The 19,045-nt window shown below is 41.6% G+C and overlaps 2 protein-coding genes across 6 annotated transcripts in view; one reads left to right on the top strand and one right to left on the bottom strand.

Annotated features, from left to right (window-relative positions):
* The window catches only part of TPK1 (thiamin pyrophosphokinase 1), a 314,743-nt gene that overhangs the window by 93,636 nt on the left and 202,062 nt on the right, over positions 1 to 19,045 (top strand). For all 5 annotated transcript variants that reach the window (XM_021388536.1, XM_021388538.1, XM_021388539.1 and 2 more), the window contains one exon: positions 18,615 to 18,684. In XM_021388536.1, coding sequence (XP_021244211.1) covers positions 18,615 to 18,684 — 70 coding nt within the window. The remainder of the gene's footprint in view (positions 1 to 18,614; positions 18,685 to 19,045) is intronic.
* Positions 5,088 to 12,367, bottom strand: LOC110394586. Its single transcript, XM_021388540.1, has 2 exons — positions 9,043 to 12,367; positions 5,088 to 8,939 (listed from the first exon to the last, which is right to left on the bottom strand). Exons 1-2 carry the CDS (start codon positions 9,221 to 9,223, stop codon positions 8,125 to 8,127), a joined length of 996 nt encoding a protein of 331 aa, XP_021244215.1. The 5' UTR covers positions 9,224 to 12,367; the 3' UTR covers positions 5,088 to 8,124.

Genomic DNA, 19,045 nt, shown 5'->3' with positions numbered 1-19,045 from the left:
CCACACATAATGCCATTATGCAAGCTGTTGCCACAGAAGTAAGACTTTCCATGTTTTGTTTTGTTTTGTTTTAAAGCAGGTGTATACTTGCATTCTGCTGCTTGATCATGTTTGCAGCCAAACTACTTAGGACAAAAAAATGTGCATAGCTACCAGCTGTCAAGCTTTTCCATGTTCTTAGTATGTACCACAAAGCATCTTTGCCTGTTATTGTCCTGTTTGTGCCTCAGTACATTGCTAATTGCTATACCTCTGCGTTACAGTAACACCTGCTGCCAGGGGCAGACTTCTCATAAAGCTAGTTCTTACCTGAAAGGGGAAATATTCTGCCATCAGACTGACTGCCATTTGCTTTTCTAAATTATACTCAAGTTCCCTTCCTTCTTCTTGAGCATAGTTTTCTCACTAAAGCAAAAAAATGACCTTCAGACCAGCAGCTGGAACCCACATGGAATAAACGAGCCAGTCCCAAATCTAATCCGCACACTGCTTTTTACGCCATGTATATGATAATCTCTTTTCATCAAAGCTCATTTCCTCTTCAAGTGTAGTTTGATGTATAGCTTCAACATAAGCAAGTGTATTGGTCACCCTCCAAAAATGATGTGAAACGCACTGTAAACTGCTCATCAGTGATGGCAAATGAGGGTGAACATTTGGAAATGTACATATTGATATGAAGTAATTAACAGCTGAACTTTACTGAAGTATCAGCATTGCTAATCATGCTTTTGATCCATTAGTGAGGACCTCCATTCAGTGGCTACTAGGCCTTAATGACAGGCCTGTATCTGAAAGCCTCTCTAATTGCCGCATGATCTCCCTCAGGACAGTCTGCTCCATAACCTTCCCTGGCACCGAGGTCAGGCTGACAGGCCTGTAGTTCCTCAGATCCTCCTTATGACCCTTCTTGTAGATGGGAGTCACGCTGGCAAGTCTCCAGTCTTCTGGGACCTCTCCAGTTGACCAGGAACACCGATAGATGATGGAAAGCAGCTTGGCTATCTCCTCCACCAGCTCCCTCAGTACTCTTGGATGGATCTCATCTGGCCCCATGGACTTGTGGCAGTCCAAGTGGAGTAGTAGGTCTCTGACCATTTCCTCCTGAATCATGGGGGGTTTGTTTCGCTCCCCATCCGAGACTTCCAGGTCAGAGAGTAGAGTGCTCTGAGGACAATTGGTCTGGCTTTTAAAGACAGACGTAAAGAAGGCATTGAGAACCTCAGCCTTTTCATTGTCCTCAGTGGCCACATTCCCAGCCGCATCCAGTAACGAATGGAGATTCTCCTTGGTCCTCCTCTTACCGTTAATATATTTGTAGAAGAGTTTCTTGTTCCCTTTAATCCTAGCAGCCAAGCTTAGGGCTGGGCCTTTGCCTTTGTAATTTTCTCCCTGCACATCCTAACAACCTCTTTGTACTCTTTCCGAGTTGCCTGTCCCTTCTTCCACAGGAGGTAGATTTTCTTTTTCTCCTGAAGCCTCAGGAAAAGCTTCAGAAGGAAGTTATCTTCCGTACACTCTAGAATCCTCCTAGACTGCTTCTGTGCCGTGCTGTATTCCCAGCATATATCAGGGAAGTTGAAGTCTCCCATGAGGACAAGGGCTGGCAATCGCGCAACTTCAGCCAGCTGTTTATAGAACGCCTCATCTGTCTCTTCATCCTGGTTAGGCGGTCTATAACCAGGATGTCTGCCTTGTCAGCCTTTCCTTTGATCCTAACCCATAGAGATTCAATGTTGTCTTCCTCAGTTGCAAGCTCAATAACATCAAAACAGTCTCTAACATAGAGAGCCATGCCACCACCCCCCTTCCTTGCCTATCCTTCCTGAAGAGTTTATAGCCATCCATCGCAGCACTCCAGTCATGGGAGCAATCCCACCATGTTTCTGTAATGGCAACTAAGTTATAGTTTGCCTGTCTCACGAAGGCTTCCAGCTCCTCCTGTTTGTTGCTCATGCTGCGGGCATTGGCATAGACGCACTTCAGCTGAGCCCCTTGCCTCACCCCTAATCCTGATGCCCGCTTAGGCACACTTCTTGTAGGCCTGTTTTTATCCCCTTCCACTCTAGTTTAAAGTCCTCTCAGGAGCCCTGCCAGCTCCTGGGCAAGGATGCGTGTTTATGCTATAAAGGAAGAGAAGAAGATTGCACACCCATCTCCAAAGATCTAGGTTTGCAGAGAAGAACTCCACTGAAGAGGAATCTCCAGATCCCTCTTTTGTGGCAGTCAGCCCTTAAATGAGGCCTAAGAGGGGTGGAGCCTGGTCCGGCTCGCACAGGTGAATTGCCTTCACCTGTGCTTCCAGGGCTGATTGAGTCTTTTCTCCAGGTGCTCAATCAGTTGTTCAGTCCGTCACTCGACTGTTTCCTTACACAGTTACTTTGAATTATCTCCCATTATACAATAATTTATTTCTTGGTATTTTTAATTGTAACAGAATTGCGATTTGTGGGTTTGATTTTGGACTATTTTTCCAAAAACATATTGCACTATTTTATTGTTGAATTGGTTGTGTCATTCCTCTTTATAAGAGGAAATACTGGAAATGCCCTGGTGAAGCTGCCTCAGAAAGTAAATGTTTCTTTAAAAAGAGTGTTGTTTTCATTATAAGTGAGGAAATCTTCCACTCATGCCTGGGCAGAAAATTAAGTTTCCTATCAATCCTAAGTGACAAGTCCCTTTTTATTCTTGCTTCTTGTCCTCTTTTATTCTTTTTATATTTTTACAAAAATGCCAGAAAGTCCATACTGTTATGGTTATGTTTTCTGCTTTGTCTAGTCTCAAAATTACTAAATGCTAGGTGAAGTAAAATGATTGTAGAGTTCATAAAATAGACCCTTTAACAGGAGGCAAGAGGTGGATAGTGGGGACGGAGACAGTAGACGAAGAGGAAATTAACTGCATTTGGACCCAACACAACATGTGTGATGGGACTTGAGGCTGGCAGTGGATTTGTGCAGCTGTGAGTTGAAGAGATGTGGCTTTTGAAGACAGAAATGTGTGAAATGGCAAAGGGGAAGTTACTGGTGTTCAAGCTAGACAGTGAAGAGAGAAAGAGCAAAGATATGTAGCGTTAGGGCTGAATTGTTATGGGTACTTTCTGCTGGGACATAGTGGTAATAACACAGTATGGTTTGAACTGTGCTGATCAGGTGGCTCCACTGAAATTAGAGACCTTCCCAGAGGTACTCCCCAGTGTCCAAAGCCTCCGCAGTGTCAGGAAGCCTCTCAAAGCATAACTAAAAACAGATGTGTCCAAACCATACAGCTGTGTTCAGCTAGTAATGTGGCCCCCACACGATCATAAACTTTCACCATGTGATTTTTAGCAATGTTTTTTCATGAGTCAATTGCACGTAGCATGAGAGTGGACTACATAGGTGACAGTGAAACTCTGTGAAGGGGAGGGCATAGTACAGTACTAATTCTGCCTCTCAGTGACCACTACACACACTCAGTCAAATTGAAACCTACTTGTATTACTCATTATGTGCACTTGTGCCACTTGCCTAGTAAAAGGCAATGATTACCAATAATACTGTTTCAGTCTACTTACATGTATGTGTGCCATGTTAGCGTTACTTTAAGAGAGGAAATAATACAGTTGAGACAGCAGGCAATTTAAACAAAACAAAGAATATCTACACAGTTTCCATTAATTCATTTCTGAACTTCAGAATTTAATGCATGCCTAAACCTAGTGTCTTCTCTTTCAAATAAAGATGTGACCCAGAATGAGAGCAGGAAGTCCTTTTGTATTGCAGTTTTAAGGCTATGCAATTTAGGCTATCTTTGTAGCACATTGAAACCAAAAGCATAAAGCAGTAATGGTGCAGCATTTTGATAGAAATCACATGCAGTGTACTGATTGTCTTTGTAAATCGAAATGAGATAATGCACAGATCTGGTACTAAAAGTATTTTTTGAATCATTCAGAATTTTGAAAGTTTTCCTAAAACACTGAGCACAAAATGTGAGGCCTGAGGTCCCCACTGAGACTTTACCTTTCTGCTCATTTTAAGCCTTTCTCCCTTTAGTAGGCATTAGGGAACTGCCCAAGATGCTGGTCCAGGGCTAGGGAACAAGAGCTGTGTCTGCTTAGCACAAAGATCTATAGATGGATTACCTCAGATGAGTTTCTTGAGGCCAGTAAGTGAACAGCATCCTTGCAAGTCCCTTTCCTATCATGTGATGCAGAAGAACATAAAAATTAAAGTCTTAGCATTTCAGCAGTTTCCATGGCAGACTAGAGAGATCTGTTGTTTTAGTGATATTAAATGGATCACTAATTGTATGACTCTCTAAAAAATATCTAAATCATATGTCTCTGAAAATATGTTAAATTATGACACTGTTAAAATTCTTGTGAGGCTGGATTTACCTCCAGTAAAGTTATTTTACAGTTTAACCTTGTATTTTGCTTCTGCTCGGTGTGACATAAGCTTTCAGGTCCTCATCAGCTTTTTCAGTAAAACTGCCAATTCGTATAGGCTTTGAACAGGATCCTAATAATAGCATACACAGAGCATCCACTTTTCTCATTTTAGTGATCATCCATCTCAGCACTCTGGTGAACTAATGAATTGTACTCCTCATCTGCATCACCAACTGGAAACCTGCATCTTAAGTGTGTATCCTCAGGAGAACCCCAACATAATATTTTCAATGGAAAATTTTTGCAAAAGTCTCATGGTGGTGATCTTTTTCTTATTTCTGAGGGAGGAATAGAGGACACCTTGAAAACTGGTTCATCGTGCTGTTTTTCCCACAGGCACATTGTGAATTTTACACATGTTTGTAGTGAAGACCACCACATCTGATATTCCGTTCGTAACTTGTCACCCTGCCCGCAAGGACTACTTTCTGTCCCCGGTCACATCGTCGCATTTACACATCAATATGATGAGCGGCAAAATGGCGTTTATTGTTAAAAGCTACAAAACTATATAGTATATCTTATCTTTTACTAGACTGTTCCAGAAGCTCATGCAGGCCCCTGGCCAATCATATTGAATATTCCGCTCTGGCCACTCTCTTCCAAAAGGCCATACACGGATTTGTTATACACCTTGTTATGAAAACAAAGAAGGACAGCCTCTCCTTCTTACGACACAGGTTCAAGTAAAGTAGGTGAACCAATAGCAAGCATATGAGGAAGGACCTTCAGCGTTACAACCCGAGTACTCAGTAACATGCCTACTACAACATCTCCCCCTTTCCATAAGCGATAAAATTTTACCCGTTACAGCGCGACCGCAAACACGACTGCAAATATCTTATCCCTAAACTTATCCCTTACCTAAGCTATCTACTATTAAAACTCTATAACACACGCGTATAATAGAAATGCATATGTCATTGCTAGCTGTCCTAAAACTTACTACTAGCTTTCACACAGCCTGTGGTGTTCTAGGCTGATCTAAGACTCCATTATACTGTAAGCATAGTTTCCATAGTATAGCGTAGTACAGCGGTTATCTCGCTGTAAGCATCCTACAAAGCAAAGTATGCATAGCATTATAACAATAAACCTTAGAAACCTTATACCTAATCCTCTAAGTAAAACAAAGCAGAGTCATACAGCTAAAACGCACTAAACCTACAGTCCCAAATCGATAGATTGTGTGTAAAGAGCCTTCTATGATAAAACTTCTAGAATAGTGTTTTTCAAGTAATGATGCTAGCCCTTAATGAAATCATCACCTATTCGTGAACACCTGACTTTTGAGCCATTTCCAGCAAATGGACTCCATGTAGATGACAAGGCACTCAGAGTAGTCAAGCCACCTTGCTCATTTTCCATGCCACACAAAATGCTGTTCTGGGTGTGCAGCACCAAGGCTAAGTCGAAAGCATGAGAAAACAGACGCCGTAAGCAGGTGGTCACTTCGAAGAATGATTCTCAAAGAAATCTGCGGTCTCTTGTCGAGGTCTTCTTCCCACTTGAGCTTGCTGGGCTTAGGTCTTCCTCCAGCAACTCCTGCAAATGAAAACTCAAACCCTAATGTCCATGGCCTTAAGCCTGAGGAGATCTGGTGTAGGTGGTGCAGTGGTTAGCATAGCTGCTCTATTCTACAAAAGCGCATATCACACATTATTCAAATCTTCTAACATTACATCAAACATAAGGATCGTCAGATTAGCTTGCTTGATCGTCCAGTAAGCCAGTCTTTCTATTGACATGCTAAACGAAAGAAAGATACAAGGCAAACATAACATAATAACATAAAATATTGCCAAACCCATTAAAAAGATGAACACTTGTTTGGCCTATGGCCCAAGGCTACAACCTGGAAAAAGTCCCTGAAGGTCCCATTCTGTGTGTACCTGTAACTGATTGGAGAAAATCTTCAATTCTTGTATACTCTGATATACTGATTTTGAATGATCACTAAAATTGTACAACACCTGCTTTTAAGGTGCTTACAGCCATGCCTTTGGCCTAATAGAAAATCCACAACTCCATAGAGTTGCATGCCAGATAGAATTGATACTAGTGGCAAGCGAGCTAAAACATCACTAGGAGTATTACTCTCCTTAGCTGACTAACATCCTAACTTGGTGAGTGTGGCTAAAGCTGAGCGGTGCTGTTTCAGGGTATGTTTGAATGTGAGAGACAGGATGTCTAAGGAGCTGAGACAAGCAAACCATGCACTCAGAGCTGCACAAAGGGTCACGAGCTCCAGTCAACACACGCACACTCTCACACACACGTGCATCCATTCTAGATAATGCTGTAAGCAGAAATCAGAAACTCCCTAAGCTAGTGCATTATTACTTATTGACCCTTGAAAGGTGGCAAACCATCAGAAAGGAGAAAGAAGAAACACGCCAGTGGTAGATGTGATAGGCAGTGCCAGCAGGGCGTCCCCTGCTTCAAAGTGCACTTCTCCTCTCTCACTCACCACAGACTCTCTCCTGCTTTTATTCTTCTCAGGGTCTGCAGGGTTTTTTCCATTTGGACACTGCATCCGCGTGGCCAGTGCGATATACAGAGCCCAAGTGGAACACCCGTTCACAAAGCAAAATAAACTACCGAGGTTAACTCTCTCTACGAAACAAAACATTTGCAACTATAGACACAACTATCTGTTCCCTTAAAACTATCCGAATACTTCATTCTGTCCCAAGATCATTCTTCACTGGGGGGCATTTGGGCCCCTGATATAGGTGCCAATTGAAGGTACCAGTGAACTAAAAATCTGTTGGGCAATACTCCAGAATCCTACATCAAAATCACATGTGGAATCAAAGTAAGATAGCGTGTGCCTTTGTCTCGAGTGATGTGTAGTCATATTTCTAAAATCCTGACTAGTGGGATGAAAACAGTTTATCATTCTATAGTACAGGGTCATCCCTTTGACAGGGATTCTTTTCCAGGTTTTGCCTTTACAAATTAAGAAAATGCCAATTGCCAGGCTAATAACATCATAACCAAGAATTAGTGACAATGAAGGTGGTAAAGTTACACTAACAGAGCTATTCCCATAAATTCTAACACTGGTAACATTAAACCCTGTTCATTCCACTTTGTCTACTACTAAAATAGAAGCAGCACACAGTAACCTAACTTATACCTAATAATTCTAATTCTTAAGGCTGCATTACCAACACAGGAAAATCACCTACTTCGCCATACCATTACTAGAGTTGTTATTACAATACCATCCTGTGAATAGTGCAACCTTTTTCATCACTCACTATAGTATCTCTAATGTAACAAATTCTGAAACAATACCAATGAGCAAGAAACTTTCTGCCTTGAGATGAGGCTGAATATATCACGCTGAAACCCACATAGGGCTAGACCCTAACTTAAGAGTTCAGGCTGCCAATGCTTCTATGTGAAGGGTTCTTCCGTAGACACCACATTCGAAATAATTCAATGCACAAAGAGCCTTTGCTTGTATCTCAGCTTGCCTGCTGACACGTGTCTTCCCTCTTTATCCTTCCCCCTACCCAAGGATATGTAGCTTTTCCTTGAGGAGGCAATTAGAACGTTCTACTATGGCTTGTCCTTGGGAATTACCAGGGATCCCTGTAGAAGAAGAGATTCCCCACAATGCTAGCCAATTTTGAGTTGAACGGGAAATGAAGCAGGAGCTATTATCAGTCTTAATTTGTCTAGGCAGGCTTATGACAGTAGCAGCCCAATGACTTTGCGCTGCCTTTGAGTTGGACTTCGCATGCTGTGTGGCCATGATAACAGTGGAGGAAGTATCTACCGTAACTGCAAGCCAGGGCACAGGGAGAGAAACGCTGTTCCCAGGTGAAATCTGTCTGCCAGACCTGCATAGGTCCGAGGCTGCAAGGGTTAACTCCTGCGCCTTTCTTAGGTGTAGAATTACAGTGAGGGCATGTGTGAACAGCAATCCTGGCTGCAGACAAGGGGATCAAAGGGATGGAAAACATTCTTGCTAACACATCGACATATAAGATAGAATCGCAAGCCTCTTGAACTGTAAAAATAAGCACGTTGGCTACTCTGTCTGCAATAGCATTTCTGGTGGTAAAAAGGCTTGGCACCTCTGAGCTAGGATATCCTTCCTGGCCTATGCGAGCCAGCAGCCTAGCTGCAAAAGCTGAACCTGTGGCATGAATGTCAGACCTGAGGTCCGATCCCTTTAACTGATCACAAAAGGATTGTGGCATTTGTGGAAGAATGCCCAGTGTAGGACTTGAACCCACAACCCTAGGATTAAGAGTCTGATACTCTACCCACTGAGCTATCTGGGTATACTGAGCCTGTGGTTGGAACTGCATGGTGTGGTGTGGCACGGAGCAGCTGCAGCAGCCATAGGGAACCCTGGTTCCATGCCGTTCCATAGCTGCTTGCTCACTTCCCCTGGCCATCCCCATGGGCGGAGACGGGGATTGTACAGTCAAGCCCTGCACTATCTCTGACCAATCAGCATTCTGAGCACGCCCATCGGTGCCGCCCCCTTTGCTTCACTGCCTTTTCCGATGTTATCCCTCCCCCGGGGGGGCCAGGCTGCGCCACCCCCTTGTAGGGGCCAGGTGGCACCGGCGTGGATAGTCCACCCCTTGATAGGTGGGTACAAGCTTCTCTGGTTTCCGCCCCTGAGACATTGCTTAATGAAGGATACAACGAATCCTGCTGATACGGAGGCGGAGTCTCAGGAGTCTGCTGCGAGGTGATTGGCGGAGACGACGGTGGGTGTTCCGACACGCCCCTTTCGCATTCCTCAGCAGTGATTGACATCTGAGGAGTGACGCCGGAGGCAGGAACTGTCGACGTGGCTGGTCCGATGGCAATGGCAATTATAATTAATTGATCACAGTCGGTAGAGCATGAGCTTCTGGAACAGTCTAGTAAAAGATAAGATATACTATATAGTTTTGTAGCTTTTAACAATAAACGCCATTTTGCCGCTCATCATATTGATGTGTAAATGCGACGAGGTGACCGGGGACAGAAAGTAGTCCTTGCGGGCAGGGTGACAAGTTATGAACGGAATATCAGATGTGGTGGTCTTCACTACATTTGGTGCCCTGTGTGAGGATCGAAATCACGACCTTCAGATTATGAGACTGAGTACTCAGTAACATGCCTACTACAACACATGTTGTGTTTTACATGACTCAGATTCTGAGTACAGCCTTGCTGTGAAGAGAGATACTGGGCAGAAGTTTATTTCTCTTGAGAACACAGTTGGCTTTTTTTCAGTAAATACTAGATTGCTTCCTACAAATATTTTTATTTGGAAATTTCATGTTAAGGCTCTCTTACAGCCTTAATTAAATCAACGTACTTGTTTCTTCGTCACTTTTTTGAACCAGGAAGCTACTGCTAAGCCATCTTCATTCATAACCATACTTTTTCTACATAGATGTTGGGTTTTCTTTCCAGGGAGAATATTGTTTTTCCATTTGTTCTGTTGAAGAAAATTGATAAAATCATAGAATATCTTGAGCTGGAAGGGACCCACAAGGACCACTGAGTCCAACTCCTGGCTCTGTATCCAAAATTCAAACTATGTTTGAGAGCGTTGTCCATACACTCTTTGAACTCTGGCAGTCATGGTGCCATGACCACTGCCCTTGAGAGCTTGTTCCAGGGCCTGTCCAACACTCTTGATGAAGAACCTTTTCTTAACACCCAACCTGACCCCTGACACTCCTCATGTTGTTTCCTCAGGTCCTGTCACTGTTACCAGATAACAGCTCCTGCTCCTCCTCTCCTTCTTCATTCAGATGAGAAATACCATTTTGCCCTCAGAATTACAGATGCATTCTTTCAGATTTCTAGATAGGTTTGTAGCTGACTCTGCCCAGCCAAATAAGGAATTTGTGTCCTATGATGACTTAAAGTGTCTTTTCATCAGTATAGCTAAAAACTTCCCCAGAATGATTGGTTTTGGTGTTTTTTTCTTTTTAAAATGTTAACACGCATCTCTTATTTTAAAAATGCAAATACTGTGTTTTGTCCTTCATTATGGACCTTCCTACTCTTCTTAAAAATATTTATGACAAAAGAAATACATATTTGATGAACTTATACCACAGATCTGATCTGTCATGTCTGCCTGCTAATTTATACTAGCTGACCTTCCTTCTTGACCACTGACTTCCTTCTTGACCAATTCCTTTCTGGCAGAAAGGAAGGCTTAGCAGGAATATTATTTCAATCTAAGATTTATTCTTTGTAGAAAGATTTTGGGGATCAAGATTAGCCCTGATGTAGAACAGATAAAGCTTTTTCTCTCCTGAAAGGAGTACTTTTAAATATCAAAATAGTGTTCACGTTCATCCTTAGAGCTGTGATTAGATGCCAGTACCAGAGTTATTGCAGTGCAAATCCACCAATTCCATGAAGCCATTCCAGTTTATGGTAATTCAAGTGCCTGTGTGTATGTACCTCCAGTGATTCCAAATATGTAATGAACCAGGTAAGACTGAGTCTCCCTCATAGTTGGTTTTATGTTTCCTGTTTTTTTGAGAAAACTGCTGCTGCCAAAATGTGAGAGCTGAGAGAAAGGAACAGACATGTGGGTCAATCACAAAAAAGGGTGAATCTGTCATAAATGAAGTTACGTTATTATCTGCGACCAATGTTTTAGACAAGTAATTCCAAGAGGTTTCTTTACCATGGCAGGCCTCTCCCTGCCTCCAAAGTAGAGCTATCTGTGCTTCCCTCTGTTCAGAGAGCATGGAGAATGCACTGCTTGCAGCCTCAGTCAGAAGTTGGTCCCAGATCTTTATCAGTGGCCACAATCTTGATGGCATCCATCCTTTGGTGTGGATACAGTGTTGTGCAGAGCCTCCGTGCTGGTTAGTTCCTGCTGGAATACCTCTCCATATCTTAAAAAAAAATCAAGGGATTCATGTGCATCCCAAATGCAGGCTTCACAGCTGTGGAGTCTCTGGATGCCAGGGCTGTGGCCCAGTCCCCTGCTGGGCTGCTGGGTGAAGGCCTCCGGCCTCGGCTGCACATGTGCCAGAGCAGGGCCATGTTGTCCAGGGCCAGCCCTGCTCAGCAGGAGCACTTCCCAGTCAGTCAGGGAATTGGGACCCAGCCCAGCCCCTGGAGCTGCCATGTGTGGCTGAGGGGAGGCATTGTGACTCTCCAGGCAGTTCCTGGCATCAGGGGCCTGCCAGCAACAGGACGCAGAACTGAGATGGTGGAGACCTTTAGTTCCTTTCTGATCTGAAAAAGACTGTGAAATTTCCTTACATTTCAGCAGCGTAAGGCAAGAATCTGATTAAATTATCGGTTTAGCTGTCATTTCTCAAGGAGAGAGTGTAAAAAGGGAGAACTGAAAAGAATAAGCTTCCTCCTGATTCTATCTGCAGGGGCATGAACACTCAGCCTTGTCATGAGAAGGTCACATAGCTATTAGTGTAAATGATGGCAGTATGTACTGTGCTTTATGCCTGGGCTCCATCCCCTTGGTTTAGCACCAAGACAGCACAGGGGCACTCCCACAGCTGGGCCTGCAGAGCGTGTTTCAGCCAGGGATGCAAGGCAGTTTGGTGGACACCAGAGCTCCCTGTCTGACAGACTCTGAGAAGGATGGCAGGGAAGAAAAGAGAAAGTCATGCACTATGTGAGAGTTGCTGGAATATTAAATCTAACATTGACAAGAGATTACTTCAAACTCAGCAGCCTTGAATATGAGTAATTGTAATGAACTCTGTATGGAACTGTACCTGAAGGCAGTCCAGAACCTCAGTCTCCTGAAAACATAGTTGCTTTCTTGACTTTCTTTGACAGCACATTACTCCTAGTATGCTTACTGATACTTGGGTTTCTTTTTGCTTGCAGTTGTGGTTTTTTTTGGTACTACTCTGTTTGGAAAAAATGCTGATCTAATCTTCTTTTTTTCTATAGTGAGCATTGAGATTTCTTTTTTTTTTTTTACAATTTTTTGTTGTTGTTGTTCAAGTAAGGTTTTGATTTGTGGTCTGTATAACTTAGTTTTTTGCTAAAATGCAGAGGAGGCTATTGTCAGTGGGTAAAATTGATTGATTTTCCCTTTGTTTCATTTCTATGTTTGTGTTATCATAGTATTGATCAAATGGCTTGAGAAAAGAATAGTGTTTCCTAATTCATCAGCGCATTGTTTCCTTGTTCATGTTCCTGTATTTAATTGCTTAATGAATCCTGCCTCTGCTTACCTGATATTTGTGACGCTTACAGCTCCAAGTGAGTGACCAAAGATGTGCAGCAGTTTTGTAGGAAACCTATAGGTACCTTGCTAGATGTGCAGCAGATCTTCAGAATCTGTTCCATACAGAAGAAGCAGGCTGTCAGCTCCAGCATTGGCTAACCATTTATTTACACATACTGGGCTTTCATGTTCACTGACTGATACAGATAGTATGGAGGTCAGGTACGACCCATCAGCAGTAGATGGGCCTTTCTTGGCTATGCAGTCAATTTAAGAATAACAGCCATTGCTTTGTACAGCATTTGTAAAAATTAAAATTTGTTCCTGGGCTGGAAAAGTGTATGTGAAATCATAAATCACCACAGTCAGAAGAAGGAATTTTTGGTGAAATTTCTATTGGGCACAGTCCTGGAAAGTGCTGTGTACTCCTGCAGAAGGTTGTCTCCACTACCACTGCCTTGCAGCAGCATGAAAGTTCACCTGTAACAGCAGCTTGACAAGCACCTGTATATTTCTTTAATTTTATTTGGAACCATAGAACATACTGACAGCAGGTGACCTTCTGCCAGTGCTTATTTACAGCCCAATGGGCTCTTGCACATTTAAAATACCAATGACAAGAGCCAAGCCTTTTCAGTTCAAGTCTAATTAACTTAACCATAGACCTAATTAAAATAGTTAAATGGCTCTTAGCAAGAGCAGTGTCCAGCTGCAAAGCAGAGGACGTGTATGGACTGACAGAGAGGTGATTGGCTAAAAGAGCTGCAGAGGTACCAAAATAACAATGTCTGCACTGAGCTGTATTTGGTATCTAACAGCCATTGCATATAATCCTGATAACACAGGTAAAAACACGTGGGCGTAAGGCAGTAGTTTGAGCAAATATATCCTCTGGCTAGCACTCTGCAGCTGTACAAGGCTGTGGATTTGTGAAGCATTTTTTTGCAGTTTCTTTGGGACAAATGAGAAAAAGAGAAAGCACATAAATACAGATTATGCATTTTGCTATTGGTAATTGATGTTTTTATTAATACTGACACAAAAAAAGTATTAGCCAAATGTATCAAGTGAGCCAAATATATTGTCTTTTATGCATAAGGTTCCTAGCTGTTAATTATGCAGCATTCTCTTATGTGTTGATTATGCTGGCAGGTTAATTATGGTTACCAGGTTACTGAATCAGTAAGGGAAACAGATTGCACACCTAGAAAAGTTATGTAAGATTAGTAAAGAAACATGAGGATATACTTAGGGGGGATGTCATAAATTTGAATTGAGGCAAAGGCCTGGGTTAATTAAAAAAAATTAAAGAAAATGCTTTATTTCCCTTGCAGTAACTAATTGCAGAATGTAATAGATTTTATGCTTTTTTAATGTTGTCGTTTTTTTCCTCAGGTGTTGGTGCTTTGTATAGATATATTGCCCTTTATTGTACCCTTTTTATGCCCTGCTCTTACTCAACCTGCAAGAGTTGCACCTGATCTGTACAGACTTTTCCTTTGCCTGTATCTGCAGGATTATTCAACTTGTGATACTTGCCTCTCTTCTGCAAAAACTCAGAGTTAGGACTTTGCTTTCTGTATTTGCTATGCTTTTCATATCCTGTCTCACAGTTACAGGAAATTTTTTATATTTACTAAAAGAAGTTCTTTTTGCTTTCATTATTTTTGTTACATTAGAATAATTTTGTATTCACTAGCAGCCCGAATATTTGTCTCTATTGTTGAAGGAAAATAGTTCATAGATTCCCACCAGAAGAGACACCATTTAAAATGACCATCTTTACTCAGAAAAACCTTGGTCCTTCCTTCACTTTGCCTATCTGAAATTCTTTCAGAGGTACAATGAGCTCCCTGTATGTATTTGACATGACTCCTCCTTGGCATGGGTGTTAACTGAATTGTGTTCAGTCTGACTGCAGTTTTAGACACTGTTGGGTGCAACATTTGCTGTGTCTAGTAATATGGGTAGCAGTTGAGCTCTCCCCTGCCACTAAGTAGTGCAGTGAAACAGTTGTTTTTTGTGTTCTGTCGCTCATTCACTTGTTCACTGAATGACAGTTGCATCAGCAATGAATTTGACACATAGAGAAGATGGCAGTTTGATACACCAACATATTTTTGAGGAGTGGAATTTAGGACAGAATATTCAGGCTGGAAACATTGTGATGTGTGGTAATCCAAGGAACAGTTCTTTACACGGAGCTGGAGCTGCAGGGCACTTGTGCCCTTGTGCTCTTAGTGTCATCTCCTCTCAGGACAAAAGCATGTCACCATACCCTGGGGCTGTCCAGCTGAGCATGGTGGCTAAGGGCACGCATCTCTTCTGCTTCCAGGTGTGCTGGCTGAAAAAACAATCTCCCAGCTGCAGGTCGCAGCATCTTTGATGGAGGCAATGGTCCTCCTGTCCTATCAGAGCTCAGCAAGCAGCTTGGACAACTACTCCTTTGTCTGGGTCAGCTCAGAGAAGTGGGATTATCTGACATCCTTTAAATAACATTTTTACCAACTCCATGCTTTCTGACTGGAATAAGCTGGATGGCATGCAAGGCGCCTGGCAGATCTGAGGGATCTCCAGTAATGGTGTAGTACCCTCTGGATCCAAAAGAGAAGGTGTGGGCAGGACACTCCCTGTCTTGGCTGACCTTGTAAGTTATTCTTCCCTCTCTGAACCTAGCAATCAGTTTTGGTTGCTTCTCTTTGATTTATGCATCTGTGAGCATGTCATCTCTCTATGTCTCTTTTCACCTTCTCATTTGCATATTTTCTTTTAAATCTATTTGAATCATAAACTTCTTGAAATAAGGTATCTCTGTTTTCATGGTGTCAAGCAAAACAATGCCCTAATCTTATTCAGATCCTTCAGTTTCTGCTAAAATAATTAATGAGGCTTAATGTGACCCGTTGCAAAGTGCCTAGAGACTGCTAGATTTGCCTGCACAGTTGCCATGATGCACATTGGTCACATTGTTGTTTGTAAAGCAATTTTGTCACTAATACAAAAGAAAAATCTTGCGTAAAATCAGTTCCCATTATCTTCCCTTAGAAATTTTCTATCTGAATTTTAAGTCTGGAATTGCTGACTATCTCCTTATAAACACTTACAGATAATAATGTTACATGTTCTTTCAGCTAATATGTATAATTGCTTTTTATCAAGCAGGGCTTGGTAGCGGTAGAAATAATATGATGTACTGGTCTCCAGTCAATCAGTTAATTACCTAATGGTTACTTAAAGCACATGCAGCTTTGGTTTGTTCCAGTGTAAGTTATTAACTTGCTGGTAAAGGATCAGTATCTCATAAATAGTTTCTCTAAATAACTTCACAATGCTGTTGAGTGATGAGAATAAATATGTGGGGAAAATTCTAACTATATAAGGCAACTGTTTTAATTTGAGGTATCAAATAGTAGTCCTATCTCCATGTGAACAACATACAAGTATCATAGACCTGTTGTTAGGCACCTGTAGGTGATAGAAAGAGTCTCAGTATTTTACATGTACCAGTCTGAATGAAGGCTGACTTTTTTTCTTTTTTCATAATACCCAGTTTGTTTTGGGTTTTGGTCACATACTGTTAAGATAATAAGGTTAGATGCAGTATTAGGCCAGGCATACCTTCTGGGAAGTCCATTGAGATAAAGATTGCTCTGGCTGTCTTTGAGTAAATGAGACATTTTGTCTCTCACTTTCTGCATCTCATCTCTTCTTTTTTTATGGAAGTCGTAAGCCACTTATGTGTTTAAAATATGAGAGAACAGTTTAAAAATCACTGTCCTTAGAAGGAAAAGGCTGTGTCTCTATGGCAAGGAAGTGTGGTTTTGGCAGCTTAAGTTCCTGAAATTAGAAAATGATTTTCCTTCAGACTTCTTATGGTTTTGGTTATAATGAATGTCTCAAGTGATGAATTGCTTTTGTAGCTTGAGGGGAGAGAAGAGACTCGGTAGTGGCTAGGTCCCAAACCTTGCTTAGATGTATTATATCTGCAGTTTCCACTATAACCTCAAGTGAGAGAACTTTAAAGGCTCCAGTCAAATGTAGGAGAGGAAAATTATGTTCTTCCTGTCTGATGATGTTAATATTTATCATCAAGAACCATTGTAAGCAGCTGGCAAGCACCTATAATTTAGAAATTATTTCATCTAATAAGGTATGTTAGGATCAAATCTGCTTGACCTTGGCCTGTTAGTATGGTTACAGTTGGTGGCTGGAAGGAGTGGGAAAAGTAGGGTGAGGAGGCAAAACAGAGCACAATCTGTACAAAGAGACTGAGAACATTAGTGCTTACAGTAGTGGGCATTGTGATTACATGGATATGAGAGTATGGGTGTGGATAAGAAAGAATAGGTCTTGTTGGAGCAGGAGCATTGATAGAAAAGATACTGAGAAGTTTCATGCTAGTTCTCCAGCCATATAGATTCTTGTTGTCTGCTGGAAAGAAGCTGCTGTACCCCAAACTACTCATGTGATGGATAGCAGCTTTTGTTCCTCTCTGCCTTTTTTTCTTTTTTTCCAAGAAGCCTCAGCCAAGGTTGCATTGTACTGAGTAGTGGATTTAACACAAGGAACATTCCCTGTGCTGGGAGTTCAGCAGCCAAATAAAAAGGAACAGCTTAAAGAAGATAGTAGATACAGAAGTGCAGTCAGATGAACTCTGTTGGCCAAATTTGTATAATCTGGCAAAGCTGATTACTAAGCTAGAGAGGCAGGCCAGATTTCCTACTGAATGAGACCAAAAAACTAGGTCTATATCACTGATGAGAGGCCATTCCAACTGAGAAACTAACACCAAAGGAAAGTAGCTTTAGCTGAAATATGAATTCTCAGTGGCAGAAAGTACCTGATCTGATTATTTACGCTTTTTTTCCCTGAACTTTGGCAGGCTGTTGCTTTTCTTTGTATCTCTTTGATTTTCTCCTCACCTTTTCACTACCACCCCCCAAATACTCCAACTTTCAGCCCTCTCTGATCTACCAGCCCATCTCTCTGTTCTCAGAACTGTAAGGAACACTCTGTACTAGTGCATGCTGCACTTACCTGACCTGTGCATCTCTGAACAGAGCTGATAAAGACTATTATTGTCATGGTCATTTTCAGTCTTTATTAGCATATCATATATAAAAGTTCTTGTCTAAGAACTGCAGGTTAGCTGAATTATCCTTAATGGAAGTGCTCATGAATAAAATACACTATTTATATCTGATTATATAGTAACAGCATTAGAATACTTTTTTCTAAAATCTAACTTCTTTCAAAAATCCAATAAAGGAACCAAAATACAAAGGCACATCTGTGTTTAAATCAACTGGAATTAGCAGTGCATGTTCTATGCAGTCAGAAGTTGTGTAAGCAGTGAAATTGATAGTGGTTTTGTTCCTTTTGTACCAGGACCCATCAAGGTTTAAGGCTTGGTTTTAGCCCCCCGGCTTTATTTCAGATAATTCGAACAGTCTGTAGAGCAGTCTGGGAACTGTAGTGGAATTATCATTTTTATGCAATTTGGGGGACAGTAAACAGTGTTTATAATGCCTTACCTCTTTTTTGCTAGTTTTTATGCAAGTCTTTAGTAACATTTTGGCTGAAGGAGGATTGTTAGATAAAAGGTGCAAGTTTCAGCTTCCTTAGACAGGTACATGCCCATGTGTGGCAGATGCTCCCTTTTCAGATTTTGAATACTTGCCCTCCCGTTCAGTTAAAGCTGAATGGGCACTAGGTTAGGACAGACAGAAGCAGCTATTTGGAAAGTGTAGTGACATAGTTGGGTGAAGATTGGCATTAGGCTGATGAAAGCCGTTAAAATGTTTTTTTAGAGAAAGAAGAGAACAAGTCAAATATAGAAAGCTTTAGGCACTGAGATTGGAAAGTTTATTCCCTACAAACAATGGACAGTGAGCTTACACAGAAATGTCAGCAGTGTAGGAAACAGAAGTGGTGTTTTGTTTAAAATGCCAATATATTGATGCTCTCTTTCTTCACTTGCAGCTGCACTGAGAGCTTGTGCTGATGGAGGTGCTAATCATCTCTACCACATCACAGAAGGACGTCAGGACAGGTATGTCAATAATAAACACGAAGTCATGAAAGCAATATTTTTCTAAATAAAAGTAAAATGTTGAGGACGGTATCTGTTCAGTCAGTGAAGCCGCTGTCTACTTTGTGCATGGTACTTTAACGAACTGGCCATGTGGTAGCAGTGAACATAATCTGAACACCCTAGACAAGTATGCATATGCACAACTATTGAGAAAAGGCCAAATTAGTGTATTTTACTAGTTTTTCAGTTATTAATGTTTTTTCATATCCAAAAGATGGTTGATATTTCCTTTAGTAACTTTTATCTTCTGCTCAGATCCTTTGAAGATGAAGCTTATTTGCCATGTTTAGTGTAAAAGGCCTAATAGGTGGAAACAAAA

Source organism: Numida meleagris, chromosome 2 (genome assembly GCF_002078875.1).
Source record: "Numida meleagris isolate 19003 breed g44 Domestic line chromosome 2, NumMel1.0, whole genome shotgun sequence".
Lineage (NCBI taxonomy): Eukaryota > Metazoa > Chordata > Aves > Galliformes > Numididae > Numida > Numida meleagris.
Note: the sequence above shows the minus strand (reverse complement) of the source record. Positions and strands in the feature narration are given on the sequence as shown.

What these genes read in the sequence shown, in the direction of transcription:
- LOC110394586 (XM_021388540.1), bottom strand. Translation starts at nt 9,223, where the DNA reads ATGTCAATCACTGCTGAGGAATGCGAAAGGGGCGTGTCGGAACACCCA. An exon ending in TTGTACCCACCTATCAAGGG is followed by an intron (nt 8,940 to 9,042) that starts GTGGACTATCCA and finishes GAAGCAAAGGGG; the next exon opens with GCGGCACCGATGGGCGTGCT.